Source organism: Apodemus sylvaticus, chromosome 4 (genome assembly GCF_947179515.1).
Source record: "Apodemus sylvaticus chromosome 4, mApoSyl1.1, whole genome shotgun sequence".
Classification (NCBI taxonomy): Eukaryota; Metazoa; Chordata; class Mammalia; order Rodentia; family Muridae; genus Apodemus; species Apodemus sylvaticus.
In genome coordinates this window covers 140272401-140286790 of record NC_067475.1, presented here as the reverse complement: position 1 = coordinate 140286790, position 14390 = coordinate 140272401, and the positions used below count along the sequence as shown (strand labels likewise).

At 49.2% G+C, this 14390-nt stretch overlaps 1 protein-coding gene across 1 annotated transcript; it reads right to left on the bottom strand.

Moving 5' to 3' along the window:
• Nucleotides 1-457: 457 nt before the first annotated feature.
• On the bottom strand, nucleotides 458-13850 carry Cldn11 (claudin 11). Its single transcript, XM_052178781.1, has 3 exons — nucleotides 13428-13850; nucleotides 9647-9811; nucleotides 458-1262 (listed from the first exon to the last, which is right to left on the bottom strand). The coding sequence occupies exons 1-3, from the start codon at nucleotides 13651-13653 to the stop codon at nucleotides 1030-1032; spliced, it is 624 nt and encodes a 207-aa protein (XP_052034741.1). The 5' UTR covers nucleotides 13654-13850; the 3' UTR covers nucleotides 458-1029.
• Between the last annotated feature and the right edge of the window lie 540 nt (nucleotides 13851-14390).

The following is a 14390-nucleotide window of genomic DNA, read 5'->3' as shown; positions in this document are numbered from 1 at the left end:
GACTGAAGAGCAGCTTTGGAGACAGTTTGTTATTTTATTGCACAGATTTTACCTGAACAAATGCACCAGACCGTACTTGCAGTGTCCAGAGTCTTAGACACTGACAGACCATCGGTGTTTACACCCATGAAGCCAAATTCAACAGTACAACTTATGTTAAACAATACTTCTTCAAGATCGCTAACAGAATGGAGACAGAGACAGAAGGGAAGAGAAGGTTTTTAAACGTGTTAATTTGAAGCATACGCAACCGTAGACTTAAAAACCACAGCATACAAACCTGGAAACCGTGGGTGGTCAGTTAGAGTTATAATCTTCGTACTATTACTTATCGCATATTAACGTCTGCTTGGTTCATTTCCTTCATATTGGTGAATTGAGAATTTCAGGAAACCAGTGGTTATAAAAAATGATCAATCTTGAAAAAAGTACACACAGAAAAATGTAAAATCCTCAAAAAAAAAAAAGAGAGACCCAACCCCTCAACTTACAAAAGGGAAGCTTTCCCACGGAGGGAAAGCTCCGAGTTCCCCTCCCACCCGTGTTCCCAAGTCTATCCGTTTCTATCTCTTATATGTAAGTGACCTTGAAACTAAGCTGAGAGAGAGGAGCGCTGTCTCTCTGAGGCTTCCATTGTCGTTGGTAACCCTTTGAAAAGCGTCTTTTATTTCTCTCCAGATCCACACCCAGGTCAGCAATGTTCCCAAGACATTTGAATTTAAGAGAGAAACAAAATATTTTTTTAATCAACAACAATGGAAAGCCCAAGGAAAGAAGAACGATCCGAAACACCAGGAGAAAAAAAATTATGTGGGCATTATCTGAGCTAGAGCTTTCTTTTAAGGCAATTCTTTTAAGAGGTGGTGGGTGGCTGGGGTGAGGTGTTACTGCAAAATGCCAGGCAGGATACTTTCTAGAACTTTGGCTTTAGTGCCTGGCAGGGAAGTGGGCTTCTCCCCACTGTGGCGAGCAAACCCGGGGCCCAGGCACAGCATTTACAGCACCTCGGCGGGCAGTGGAGCAGCCCTCTTAGACATGCGCACTCTTGGCATGCGTTGGCGAGCTGGAACCAGAAGAGTAATAGAAACGGTTTTCTCCAAATGACTGTGCGTCGCCGGAGCAGCAGACGATGACACAGCCACCGACCAGGCACAGCACAGCACCGATCCAGCCCGCGTACAGCGAGTAGCCAAAGCTCACGATGGTGATCTCGCGGTGCGCACAAACAGGAAACCAGATGGTGGCCACGATGGCGCAGAGAGCTGGGGAGACAGGGAGAGAGGGTGACTGGACAGTTACCACACACCAAGCGCACCCGGCCGGCAGGCAGGTTTACGCCCCTTCCAATCGCTACAGAAACAGACAGCAGAGCACTGCTCCTTTGGCAACCTCTGCTCTAAGAATGCGAGAGGACTTACAGGCTTGTGTCCAGTGGCCGGTCCTTGGTTTGTCCACAGATAGCAGAGTCACCCTTGTAAAGACTTAATTGTTTATGCCCAAACCGTGTATTTGTTTTCACTTATACATAGTGCTACTTTTTGTTCGGGTTCGTGTGTGTGTGTGTGTGTGTGTGTGTGTGTGTGTGTGTGTGTGTGTGTTTCATTGCTGTTGTTTTGGGTTTTTCAGGTCAAGGCCTCATATAGTCCAGGCTAGCTATGCTGTGTAGCCAAAGATAACCATGACCCTCGTTCCTTGAGTTCTGGGATTCCAGGCATGAGCCAGTACAACCAGTTTATGAGGTACTAGGGATGAAACCCCATGGCTTGCTAGGTGCACTCTATTAACTGAGCCTTTATCCCCAGCTCTCTACAGTTACAATTCTATTATTATACTTACCTAATCACATTATACTTCAAGCATATCAGATTTACACATCTGCTCCCCATCCCACATTCTGAGATCTGTGAAGGAGGGGCCGTGGTTTATTTATGTCTAGAAACTCAAAGTTCAGCTCAGCACCATTCCTGGCCAAATGACTGAATGATCGATTAAGCAATTCAAAATTGGGAAACAACATGGCTTCCACCTCAGCTTTCTATCCCGTTTTCTCGAGTTACTCAATCCACGTTATAAAGGCCTGGACCAGCTATCCCTTTTCTCTTGCTAGAGCAAGCGTTGCTAAGTGATGACAGAGAACCAGGCAAGGGTCTGAGTTTGTTTGTTCATAATCACAAAATATCAACACACAAATGGACAGTCCTCGAGGTAAAAATAATTCATCTACTCATGGTTTTTAATTTTTAATTACGTGAGTAATCACATGCCACAGGGTGTGTGTGGAGGTCAGAAGACACTCAGGAGTCCACCCTGTGAGTTCCAAGGATTGAACTCAAATCATCTGTCTCAGAGACGAGTGTCTTTATTTCCTGAGCTTTCTCACTAGTCCAGATTTTTTAATTCAAGGAAATGTAAGTATTTAAACTGGCTCTACTAAATGGGATAGCAACAAGCTGCACAGGGCCATTCCACCTATGCCATGGGGGTAGTGAGATCGAACGCCTGATCTTTTTTATTTTAATTATTTCCATTCAAATGGCCACATGTGTCTAATGACTATTTCATAGGATGGCGTAGCTCAAAGCAACCTACGGTTGGTTCCCTTTAGTATCCTCTGATTTCTCTCAAACACAGCAGGATGAGATTTTGGTAAAAAATCTTTAACTTGAGATGGCCTGTTAGAATTGCTAGACAGGAAACTAATCAGCACAACAGGATTTTCAGCTGGTTTCCTAAAAGCCACGGGCAAATTCAAGGCAGAACACCCCCCACACCCCTACCCTCCCCCTCCCCCCCCACTCTCCCCCTCCCCCCCACCAGCCCAGAGATCGCCACCTGGAGTGTCCTTGTCACTTCCAATGTGTCAAGCTATTCTTCTGGTTTCTACCAAGCTTTCTAATTTTACAATATCTGCCCTAGAAGAAAAAATACAATCTGCCTTTAACCTCAACTGTAAACTAAGGGTCAAATCTTACCCATGTTGAAAGACTGGAAAGGTCTCATCCAATTGCTGTGTAGCCTTCAACAGTTTTTATTAATAATGGACTGACTAAGCACCCCCACCCCTGTGAGCACCGTGTAGATACAGAATAAAAAGAGGTCATTCCAGCCTTAAAGCATGCAGAGGAGAGGGGCAAGAGACTGGGATCGGAAGGGTGTGAACTGACCAAATTGCATATTCTTTATATTTTGTTTTGAAACGAGGCCTTGTGTGTCCCAAGCCTAGAGATACAATTTTCAGAAATTCTCTTATAGAATGTTTCTAAAAAATTGCTATGAGTTTCCCACAACAAGAAGCAAGACAGCAGAGACCCCTACCCCCCCCCCCAAAGCAGGCACTCACTCCTACGGTGGGCAAAGCCAGCAACCAGCAAGAGCCCTTCAATGCCTGGGCACACTGAGAGGAACGGGGAAAAGGCGGAGACAGTGGTGTAGGGAGAAAAGATCCTGACCCCTAACAACGGATTTGGGCCAGGGAACCAGTCCCTCCCACAAAAAGCTAACTGATTTCAAAACACTTCATGGTTCGAATTAAGTGTTACTCTTTGGGACTACTTTGTATTTACACATAGAATACACATGCATATGAGCGCACACCCTCGCAAGCACTTAAAACATTCCTCACCTTTGTGAAAACTAAGAACAGTCAGATTGGCTTTAGATTTTATACAGCAAGATCAAGAATAGTCTCCAGTCCACTTGGCTTCCCTTTGTTTCCTAAGCATAGACAAAATAGCTAGGCAGAGTCAGTTCCGTGTTCCAAGGGTCCCGGGGGCTCGGGCGTTTCTGCGTGTGTTAGCAGAGCTGTTGGATTTACTGTATGTAAATTACCGGGAGAGGGAGAAATGCTGGTACAATTATAGAATGACTGCACAGGATTGGAAGCATAAGTGGGTGGGCAAATAAAAGACGGATGGACAGATGGACAGACAGACAGATGGATGGATGGGACAGACAGATGAATGAGAGGCAGTCTCATTTTTGGTTCTACTTTCCCCCTCCCCACACCCCAATCATAAATTTTAATGTGCCTTTAACACACTGAGAGTCACCCACTCACAGTTTACCTCATTAAAATCTCCCCTCTCTCATAGTCCATGCAAAACCAGGAGAGTGAGCAGCAGAGTTCTCTCCTTCCCAGACCGTGAATGAACTCCGGATGGAATTCCTGTGGTACTCAAGGCTGGACCACATCAAAACGGCCAAGAAATGACAGGCAGGCCGCCACAGAACATGAAAGGGAACTAGAGGCCAATGCGCAGCGACATCTGACTGAACTCGAAAGGAAGAATGTTTAGACACAAAGAAGGATATACTCCGTTTCAGCCTTAGCTGTGTGGGGGGAGAGGGTGCTGACTGACTGTGAGGTTGGAAAATTCAGGTCAAATCACCACATCACTGAAAACTGTGGATCAGTGAACAACTGCAATCACTGTTGGCTTTCTCAAGGTCTTCTTGCAGATTTTCGTCTATTTGTGTACCTATCTACCCTCCCCCCAACACCCACCCCCAAAAGGCAGTTCACAATGGTCCTGATATCTGGGGAAAAAAATAAAAGGTTTTTATAAAAAGTTCCAGTTACCCATAAGTTAAAGAAAGAAAGATGAGCAACCGGATAGTCTGCCTTTTTATTTTACATCAGAATTTACTTTTTTGTTTGTTTGTTTGTTTGTTTGTTTGTTTTTGTTTTTGAGTCAGGGTTTCTCTGTGTAGTCCTGGCTGGCCTGGAACTCACTCTGTAGACCAGGCTGGCCTCGAACTCAGAAATCCGCCTGCCTCTGCCTTCCAAGTGCTGGGATTACAGGCGTGCGCCACTACGCCCGGCTTCAGAATTTACTTTTAAATAAGTCTCTAAAACAAGACATTGATTTTTTTTTCCCCACTGAGATTTCTTACTCCTTCAGTAGATGCCATCTTTACCTGAACAGGGAGGAGCAGGACTGTAGTCTGTCTAGGGGATGAGAGAGGGAACTAAAGGAGGGGGAGGAAAGAAAAAACACACACACACACACACAAGTAAAACCCCTACCTCGTTAAAGATTTAAAAAGTTTGCCTGTAGTGTGGACAATTTTCAAATAATGCAATACAATGTGTCCCTTAGTTGACAGGACATTTCTTTGCCAAAAGTTCGAGATCTGTCCTAACTGTGTGCAGAAAGTAAGTAAATGAAATCCACACAGCCTCTTAACTATGGGCACTTGTTAGGTGTCAACTAAAAAAAATAGCGAAAGAAAAGGAATGTCGTCTGAGGAGTTTCGTGGTCGGTGGGTAAGAGCACGTACTGCACAAGCCTGAGGCCCTCGGTCCAAATCCCCAGCACCCACACAAACATCTGGGCAGAGCCCCTGTGCCTGTAACCCTAGAAGCTCAGGGTGCAGAAGATCCGTGGAGCCTGCCGCTGCCAACCTAGCCCCAGGCTGAGTGAATCCTGTCTCAGCGGAATAAGGCAAAAAGAGCACGATAACTGAGGGCCTCCTCCTGGTGCTTTACTCTGTCAGGCGCACAGCACAACACAGCACGCACGCACGCACGCCACACCGCACGTGTGCATGCACTCGCACAAAAAGAATGGTAAAGTTAAATAAAATGAATGCAGGTGTGTCTGATATCTTAGGTAGCAAATGAGAAGAAGACAGAAAGAAAAGGCCAACAGAAAAGGCGGGAAATCCTCAGACACGGGCGTCTCTTCTTTCACGTTGTGTGCTGTGTTTTCAAGCTTAGCTGCATCCTTCTCTGGGCCCCAAAGGGACTTTTTAAAGCACTGTTACATTACTTGAGTCGTCCTGACTATATCCTTGATATCCTGAGATATTCACCAGAAACATCTAAGGCCTCGGCGGTGGGGGACAGAAAAGTTGACGGGGGATGAACAAGCCGAGAAGCTAAGCCGAGCTGAGCTGTGCTAGAGTCGCTAGGGTCGTAAGTTTGGGGGCTACGTACGTAAGCGCATGCGCACGGAAATGGGAAGGGATAAAGGACCGAGAGATGGTTCTCAGTGAATTGTGGGATCACATTCATTTGCCGTTCTTTTCCCATCTGAAGCTTAGAAAAGCTTAGGTGTTTCTTTTCTCGCCTGTCGTTTTTCTAAAGCAGCCATCGGGGACGTGCCCCTCTCACCAGGAAAACCTAGCATTTATAACTGCCATCGAGTCAATGGAATATTGGAGTGCCTTGTTTTCCTGGCCAGCGTCCAACACTGACATTTTTCCTGTTTTTATCCCATGTATCATCAGCTACTTTTCCCTATAGCAGTCTAAAACAAGCCTCGTGGTTATCTGCTGGATTAATTTTATTCATAATTATTGTTTGCGTATGCGTTACTGGGGATTGAAGCTAGTCCCCAGTCACTCTATGTTATGTGTGTATCCAGGTACTTGTTAATATGTTTTCACAAACCAATCCCAGAATTCAGAACCAGGAAGGGCTCACACAGCAGTTAGGGTCTCTGCTTACGGGCAGAGTCGTCGCCATACTTAGAGGCCACGCCCTCAGAGGCCACGCCCTCTTTCCATACACCGCATTGCCTTTCCCTGCCGGAGATCTGGAACTATGACAAGCAATTCATCTCGCATTTGCCCCTACTCTTATTTCTAGCACAATTCACCATTAACCCAAACGTTGACAGCTGAGATAACTTTTTCCACCGTAAATAAAGCCACCAACCCAGATGTTTAAAGGAAAGAAGAAAACACGGAAGAAGGTCCCTGGGGCGGCCGAGTCCCACTCCCTCCCTGCCCACTCCCTGAGAGACATCCAGGCCAAGGCTTTCCACCGTGAGGCAAGGGAAAGACAAACTGAACCAGAACAAGAACTCGGGGTCCCTTCATGATTGGAGAAGTGGACATCTTCATGCGTGGGCACCCACATCCTGATTTCTGGGGTGGAGATGTCTCCATTAACCAGGATGCAGGTGATATTGGATTATCATGCCTCTTCTCTCCAGCTCTGTGTGTGGATGCGACCCTCTCAGATCTCAAACATGGTTGAGTTGTCCCTCTATTTCCTCTAGCCAACAACAACATAATCATGGCAACCATGACCTACTACATGCCAGGTGTCATGCTAACTATTTCCCATCCTTCACTGCTGTTCTTACTAAGCTGCGAAGGAAGCACGATTGCTAGAGACAGCACCGCTTCCTTGACACACTTGAGAGCGGTGGGGTCCTGATTCAGAACGGTGGGTTTGACTGCAACTGGCAAGACGGGATGCTAGAGCCCAGCGCCTGGTGCCCTGGAAATTGGCAGAGTGGGATCCACCCCGACCTCCCTGATGTGGGGGCATCTGCTGCTCATTGGACAATGCAGAATCAAGCCCAAACTCCCTCCCACTCAGACTTAAGAAGATGGGGCTGGCCAGCCAGCAGGCTTCCTTTTAAGAAAAAAATAGAAGTGTTCGGGACCAGGGAGAACTGATTCGTGTTCTGTTTCCACATCAGAAGCACTGAGACATGTCCATCCCCAAGCCTCAGAGCCTGGGCTACCTCGTGAATTTGCTCAGCGGCCACGCCTCAGCAGTGACCCCTGGGACTGCGCATGCGCCCAGCACCAACTTCTCCCCAGAGAGTGGAGAGCGGAAGAAACGAACCCAGAGCTGCACACAAAGGGAGCCTTCACAGACCCGCTTCTCCCACCCATCCCTGACAGTAGCAAACAAGAATCTTATGGCTGGGAGGGGAGGGGATGGGAGGAGACACGAAGGAAATCAGCAGGTGACACTCTTGAGACAAGGAGCTACAGAGCCAGTCTTATCCAGTCAAAGCAATGTGAAACCCAAAGGCAAGAGGAGACCTGCTGAGAAATAAATCTGACTGCACTCAAAAGGAGAGGCGGCCAGCTCCAAAATGTGAAGCTAGAACCGGACTGCAAATCCCGCTGTGGCGATGAGAAGCCACTGTGCACCCTCCTGGGGTCAGATTTCTTTTCTCCCACAGAAGATTGGATGGAGACAGACAGACAGACAGAGACTGACAAACGCACACACTCTCTCCAGCCCCCACCTCGTTTTCCTCCGCTTTCAAGCAGTCCCCCTATACCAAGCCACCTTAAAAGCACAAAGCAAAACTTGGGCTGGCAAAATGGCTCAATGAATAAAGGTCTCAGTGTCAAGGTTGGCAGCCTGAGTTTGTTCTTCAGGGTGAAAGGTGAGAACCAGCTGTCCTCCGGGCACACACACATAATATATGTAAAAAAAACCACAAACAAACAAACAACAAAAAATAACAAGACAAAGAAAACCAAGCAGGCACAGTGGTGCATGCCTTTAATCCCAGCACTTGAGAAGCAAAGGCAGGTGAATCTCTGAGTTCAAGGCTAGCCTGGTCTACAGAGCAAATGCCAGGACAGCAAGAACTACATAGAGAAGTTCTGGAGAGAGGGGGGGGGAGCAAGAAGGAAGGAAAGAAAGAAGGAAGGAAGGAAGGAAGGAAGGAAGGAAGGAAGGAAGAAAGGAAGAAAGGAAGAAAGGAAGGAAAGAAGGAAGAAAGGAAGGAAAGGTCTATTAATCAGGGAGGTTTCAGACCACACATTGCTTCCCCCACCATCCCCAAAATAAACAGAGCAAAGTAAACGGCACGCCTGTATCTCTCCACGTCAGCTGTCTCTCTCCTTCCCACAGGCCTGTCTGCAGTTACCTTAACATGCTGGCCTGCTTCTGGAACTCTCATATGAAAGGTTGGTCAGAAGAAACTTTTTTTATAAAGACAAGGCCTTACATATCCCGGGCTATCCTCATTAGCCAAGAGGAAGCACTTCCGGTCCTCCTGCCTTTCCTCTGCAAGGACTGGGAGCGCTCTGGGTGGCTGGCGTTTACTTTTGCAGTACAGGAGGCCAGACCCTCAGCAGTGAGGTAATTCAGGCTCCTGTGTGCACGTGTGATCGACAAACTGAATGAGCACACTCCCTCAGCCTGGATCGTTCTGCCCTACAACCCACGGCCTTCTTGTCAGCTCTGATCCCTGGATTCCTGTGCTCTGGGAAGCCCCTGCAGTGAGACTCAGGTGCCTTCCTCCCTGTTTACTGCATGCAAGGCTTTTTCAGGTGACCACAGATCATATCTCGGAGTGTCTAGACACACCAAAGGAAGCATTCCTTTTCCCCATCAGGGACCCCCCTTGCCTACCACAGTGCCTGCTATACTTGGTCAGTGAACGCTTGCGGAACAAAATCTTGATCCGTCACCTACTGTTCCACCGCCCTCCTTGCCTTTCCTTTGTGTTCCTCTTTGCCTGTCCTCTCATTATACATCCATTTCCTACTGTAATGAGAATCACCCCCAGGAGCCTCCTAAGAATATCTCTCCCGACCTGATCACCCCGAAAACTCATGTTGAATTGACTTGCTATGAAGTCTGAATACAAGTCGTTCAAATCTGCTTCTACTGTGAAGCCTGCTCAGAGAGCCACCCATAACCCACTTCCTTCAGATTCTCCTGGGTTGTCATTTGCTTATACCCTATGGGTTCCTCTCACAGCTGTAGTTAGAGTCCCGCCTAAACTCCCCCTGGAATATGACCTAAGGGGATACAAATGTGGGTTTCTGCCACCAGTGGGTTCTTTTGAGTTCTTTTCACATTTCTCTTGAAGTCGCAACAGCGAGGTCTGAGATTCTTCACATTCACCGGAGTCGGGGCACCAAAGAGAAAGCTTACCCAGCAGAATGAGGAGCACCCCGGCCAGCTGGGCTCGCCTATACTTGGCTACGCCAGGCTCGTGGCCCATTCGGATGCAGGGGAGAACCGTTAACAGCAGTAAGATGGCGGGCAGGCCCAGAACAGAGGCAGCAATCATGAGGGCTCGACAAGCCTGCACGTAGCCTGGGAACAAGAGAGCAGAGAGGGTGGGTTAGACCGGGGGAGGGGACGGGGGAGGGCATCCTACTCCTGAGTCCCACCTCTCAGGAGCTCAACACCACCCTTCTTCTTCTTCTTGTGCCCTCTGAGACTCCAAATTTCATAAATATTATCCAAGATCACTCCACACCTTCAACTCAGGTTGAGTGCTAGAAAAACAGAACCCGGATGAAGACACAAACACCTGACCACGGTGGGAGCCCAACATCCGCTCGCATCACCATAGCACCTTGTTAAAGATTCACCTAGAAACTCAACAAGCTCATCAGGGATGTTGGGTCGCTGACCCCAGTCTCCTACTCCTGATCTGACTGTGCAACGTTAGCAGGTCAGTTCCCTACTGTATCTCACTTTCGTCATCTGTAGAGTGGTGGTAATAATAGTAGCCCCGCACAACTGACTAACACAGTTCTACTAACAATCACGCTCACAGTGCAAACGGTCTGTAGAAAGAGTTCTGTGCTGAGTACTGAAAAGACCGGCAGCAGACAGGACTGGCATTATTGCTCTGAATCAATGTGGTAGATTGTTTTTTTTTTTTCAGGACAGGAACTCACCATAGTGCAGGCAATTCTCCTGCCTCAGCCTCTCCAGTGTGGTATCGCTGTCTTCAGTGTGCCACAGCCTCAGTTCACACTGTGTGTGAACATGTGAGCCCTGAACTGCACTGTAAGCTCAGACTGAGGCTTCACCTCTCTCCCTCCTCCCCAGAGGCTGCTGCTGTCCTCAGGACTGCCATCCCTTCCGCTGGTTAACTCTTTTCCTGCTTCATTAATTAGTGGTGCTTGAGCATGCTTCTCCATGGATCTGTCAATGCTTAAAAGGCGTTATCTCTAACCCTGGGGATTCCTGGAGAGCAGATGCCCGTCTTGATCTTCATGCCCTCCCCCCCACCCCCGCAACAGATGGCACAACTATCAGTGAAAGAAGTGAGTTGAAAGAGAAACGTAGAGCGAAGGGATCCACTCCCTCCTGTCAAAAATGCTCAGTGAGAACAGATGAAGATGGGGATTATAATCCGCACAACTTCCTGTAAAATAAAGATGGCCGGATACTAGGGAAGTTTCACAGATTTAAATTTACTGTTTTAATCTTCCATTATGTATTGTTTCTCATTGGAACGCTCTCCTGCTTTTAAAAAAATAATACTATTGTGATTATGAATGACCGCTGTCCACTCTGGGAGGCAGAGGCAGGAGGATTTCTGGGTTCGAGGCCAGCCTGGTCTACAGAATGAGTTCCAGGACAGCCAGGACTACACAGAGAAACCCTGTCTCGAAAAAACCAAAAGATCCACGCCGTCTGTTTGTTTCCTTTGTTCAGGGGATGTTAGAGCTTGTGGCCCGACGGGAGCTGAGTTAAGGGCACTGCCAAGAATGACCCTAGCTCTTCCCGGTGTTCCAGGGTCCGCACGCCCGTCGCATCCAGCCAGCCTCCCGGCTGTGCCAAGATGCAGCATCAACACTTCCCTTTAAGGTGTGTCCCCTGGGCTCTCTTCCAACCACTGCCCATCTCGTCTTAGGAACGGGATAACATATCAGATATCACAGACTGTAGACCCCAGGAGCCTCAGCCCAGCCCTCCCTCGCAGCCGGGAGCAGAGCCAGGGCCCACACAAAGGCAGCAGTCAACACAAACTGATGCTCTGAAGTGTGTGGCACAAGGCTGTCCGCGTGTTACAGTACCAAGGCCACTTCTAGAAGTCAGAAGATGGAGACAGAGGGGTGCCCCTCCCCCACAGGGTGGGTAAGGATGGGAACGCAGAACAATAAGCTTCTCCACGAAAAGATGCTCCCTGCCCCCACCATGGCCCGTGTGTTCTGAAAACAAACCGTTTGGCATTGGATGCTCAGGGAATGTAATTTCAGGGGAAGGAAACAAAATGATTTTATATATCACTTAAACCCCTCTACAGCTGTGCCCAGCTGTTAGTGGAAAACAGCATCTGCCTTTCTCCTTCTTCAAAGCCGGACTTCATTCCTTGTCTCACTGGCTCCCATAAGCAATCCTGAAAGATGACTGGTTGTCTTGGTTTAAACTTTAAAGGAAACGACTAGGGTTTGTTGAAGTTAGCAGCTTGGCTCAGATAACCCAGACTGTGAGTGCTGGAGTCTGACCCAGGTCTACCAAAGCCAGTGTTAACTGAAGTCCACACCAGGGTTCCCTAGCGCCTGATCTTCCGAGTGTCCGAGTGGAAGGAGGGCAGGTGCGACATGCACTGCGCGGTGTGCTATGTGGTAGAGGCAAGGTGAGGACCAGGAGAGAATGCAAAGAGATTTTAAAATGAGATGAGGGTGGGCGTATAGATCAGTCTGGAGAGAGCTCGCCTGACATAAACAAAGCCCTAGCTTCGATTCCCAATACTGCATCCTGGGATAAAGGTGACTCTGCAGGGAAGGAGGAAGATGAATTCCAAAGGTCCTGTCTAGGAAAGAGAGGGTGCCTAAGGCTCTAAACGGGTGTGCAGAGTCTCTGGAAAGCCAGATGCGATCCCTGGAGAAGGCACAAATTTAGACGTTCTCAAGACATTAGGGCTGACTTCTCCTCATTTAAGGGCCTGACTATAATCATCACCCAAGGCTAGAGGGAGTTAGGCCACCTCACCTGGGTGACAGTGAAGCCACAGGGCGGTGGCAGATTTCTAGCAGAGATCTACAAGTGGTGCTCACAACCACCCAAGCCATCCAACTGGCTACAGGTTTCAAAACTGTTTCCAAAAACTTTCCCATGGCACCCAAAGGAAGACGATCCCACCCAAACCCCCTCACCCTGGGTTTCCGAGGCTGGCTGACCTCCCCAGACCCACCCGCACACCCCCACCCCCACCCCACCCCATGGCCTTAGGCATTGATTTGTGTCTCCCTGGTGGAGTTCCCCTCCCCCAGGGTTCTTGTTCCTCCCAATACCTAGCAGCCTGCTGGGCAGAACTGGAGAAGGGTGTCACCCTGGCAGAGAGGGGGGTGGCGCAGTCACTGCAGCCTGCCAGTGAGGAGTCCCAGGGACAAAAGATAGGTAGAGATGATGACAGGTCAGATAAGCAGGTCTCGAACTGAGAGAACCAACTGGGGTTCAACCCCACAGTCCTGAGACGCCTCAAGTGTGACCCTAACCTCCACTGTCTCAGAAGCTAAGCCCACACCTATTTGAGACTGCTCTTTGTCCTTTACTCGTCGGTCCTATAGACAGCTCTAACCACTGCCCTGGCTGGTCCTCTGGAGATGGCAGAGGGCCGGGATGGTAGTGTCTTTGATTAATTATCTTGGTTACCTGGATGACGAAATCATGGAAATTAACAAGAGTGATTCCCATTAAGTGTATACGATTTGACTCATTAAGTTCTCCAAAGCTATTGACCAGTGTTATTAAGTGGCCAAACCGCCTCTCCTGTTCAGATAAAGAAACTGAGGCTGACAGGTGGATCTTTAGGACTAATTCTCCTACGGGGTTGGATTGGAGATGTCAAAAATGTACCCATAGGACTCTGAGTCTCCAAACTTCCAAACTTCTGAGAGCTCTGTCTAAACCCCCATTTCTGGCCCAACCTGCCTCTGGAAGCTGCTTGCGAACTCGGGGCCCTTACCCGGGAGGATCAGGATGTCCACCAGTGGCTTGCAGTGGTAGAGACCAGTGGCCATGACGCAGTCGGCCCACAGCCCCTTGGAGCCCAGTTCGTCCATTTTTCGGCAGGTGGGGATGGTGTAGCTGCAGGTCACCACCCAGTCATTGGTGGACGTTGTGACGATGATGCCAATCCAACCCACGAAGCTGGTGACGAAACCCACCACCTGCAGGCAAGTGGCTACCATGGTGGCCGCAGCGACGTCCACGCAGCTCGACCCACCCGGACTGTGTCCCCTGTGCCGGCCTGGACAGAGCCTTCCCTAGGCTTGCCCTCTCCCGCTCTCGCGAGCCCCTGGCTCCGGGATACTCGGTGGAGAGAGAAGGGCTGCGAGGGAGAGCGCTGCTGCGGACGGACAGCGTGCAGCGGGGACAGGTGCGCCTGGCGGGGACTGCAGCGCTGCTGGGCAGCGCGTCCCCGCCCCCTCTTTAAACTCCGTGGACCGGGCTGGCAAGCGCCAATCCGCGACAGCCAGGGGCCGAGCCGGCCAATCGCGGGGCCAGACTCCGGTGCGGGGTGTGGAAGGGAGCAGGGGATGAGGAGGGGCGATAGACCGCCCCCTGGGCCGGTGACGCTGCAAAGTAAATTAATCCCATCCCGATAGTGACCCGCAGAGCTAAGGGGATGCATCCGGCTCCTGGTGGGTTTGTTAAGCGCAATCTCTCTTCTTGAGGCTCTTCTCTTATCTCTGTGTCTCCCTCCTCGACTTCTACCAACTCATGACTCTCGCGCCCTCTTCTCAGCTGTGGACACTTCCAAGGGCACCTAGTAGTTTCCCATGACGCTAAGGAACAGAGGGGACACATTTAGCACTGATGCTGCCATAAGAAAAGACCCGGGAGATGGTTTAGTGAGTCAAAGCACTTGCTGCGCTTGCACAGGGGAGAACTTCAATCCCAATCCCCAGCACCCAATAAAAAGCTT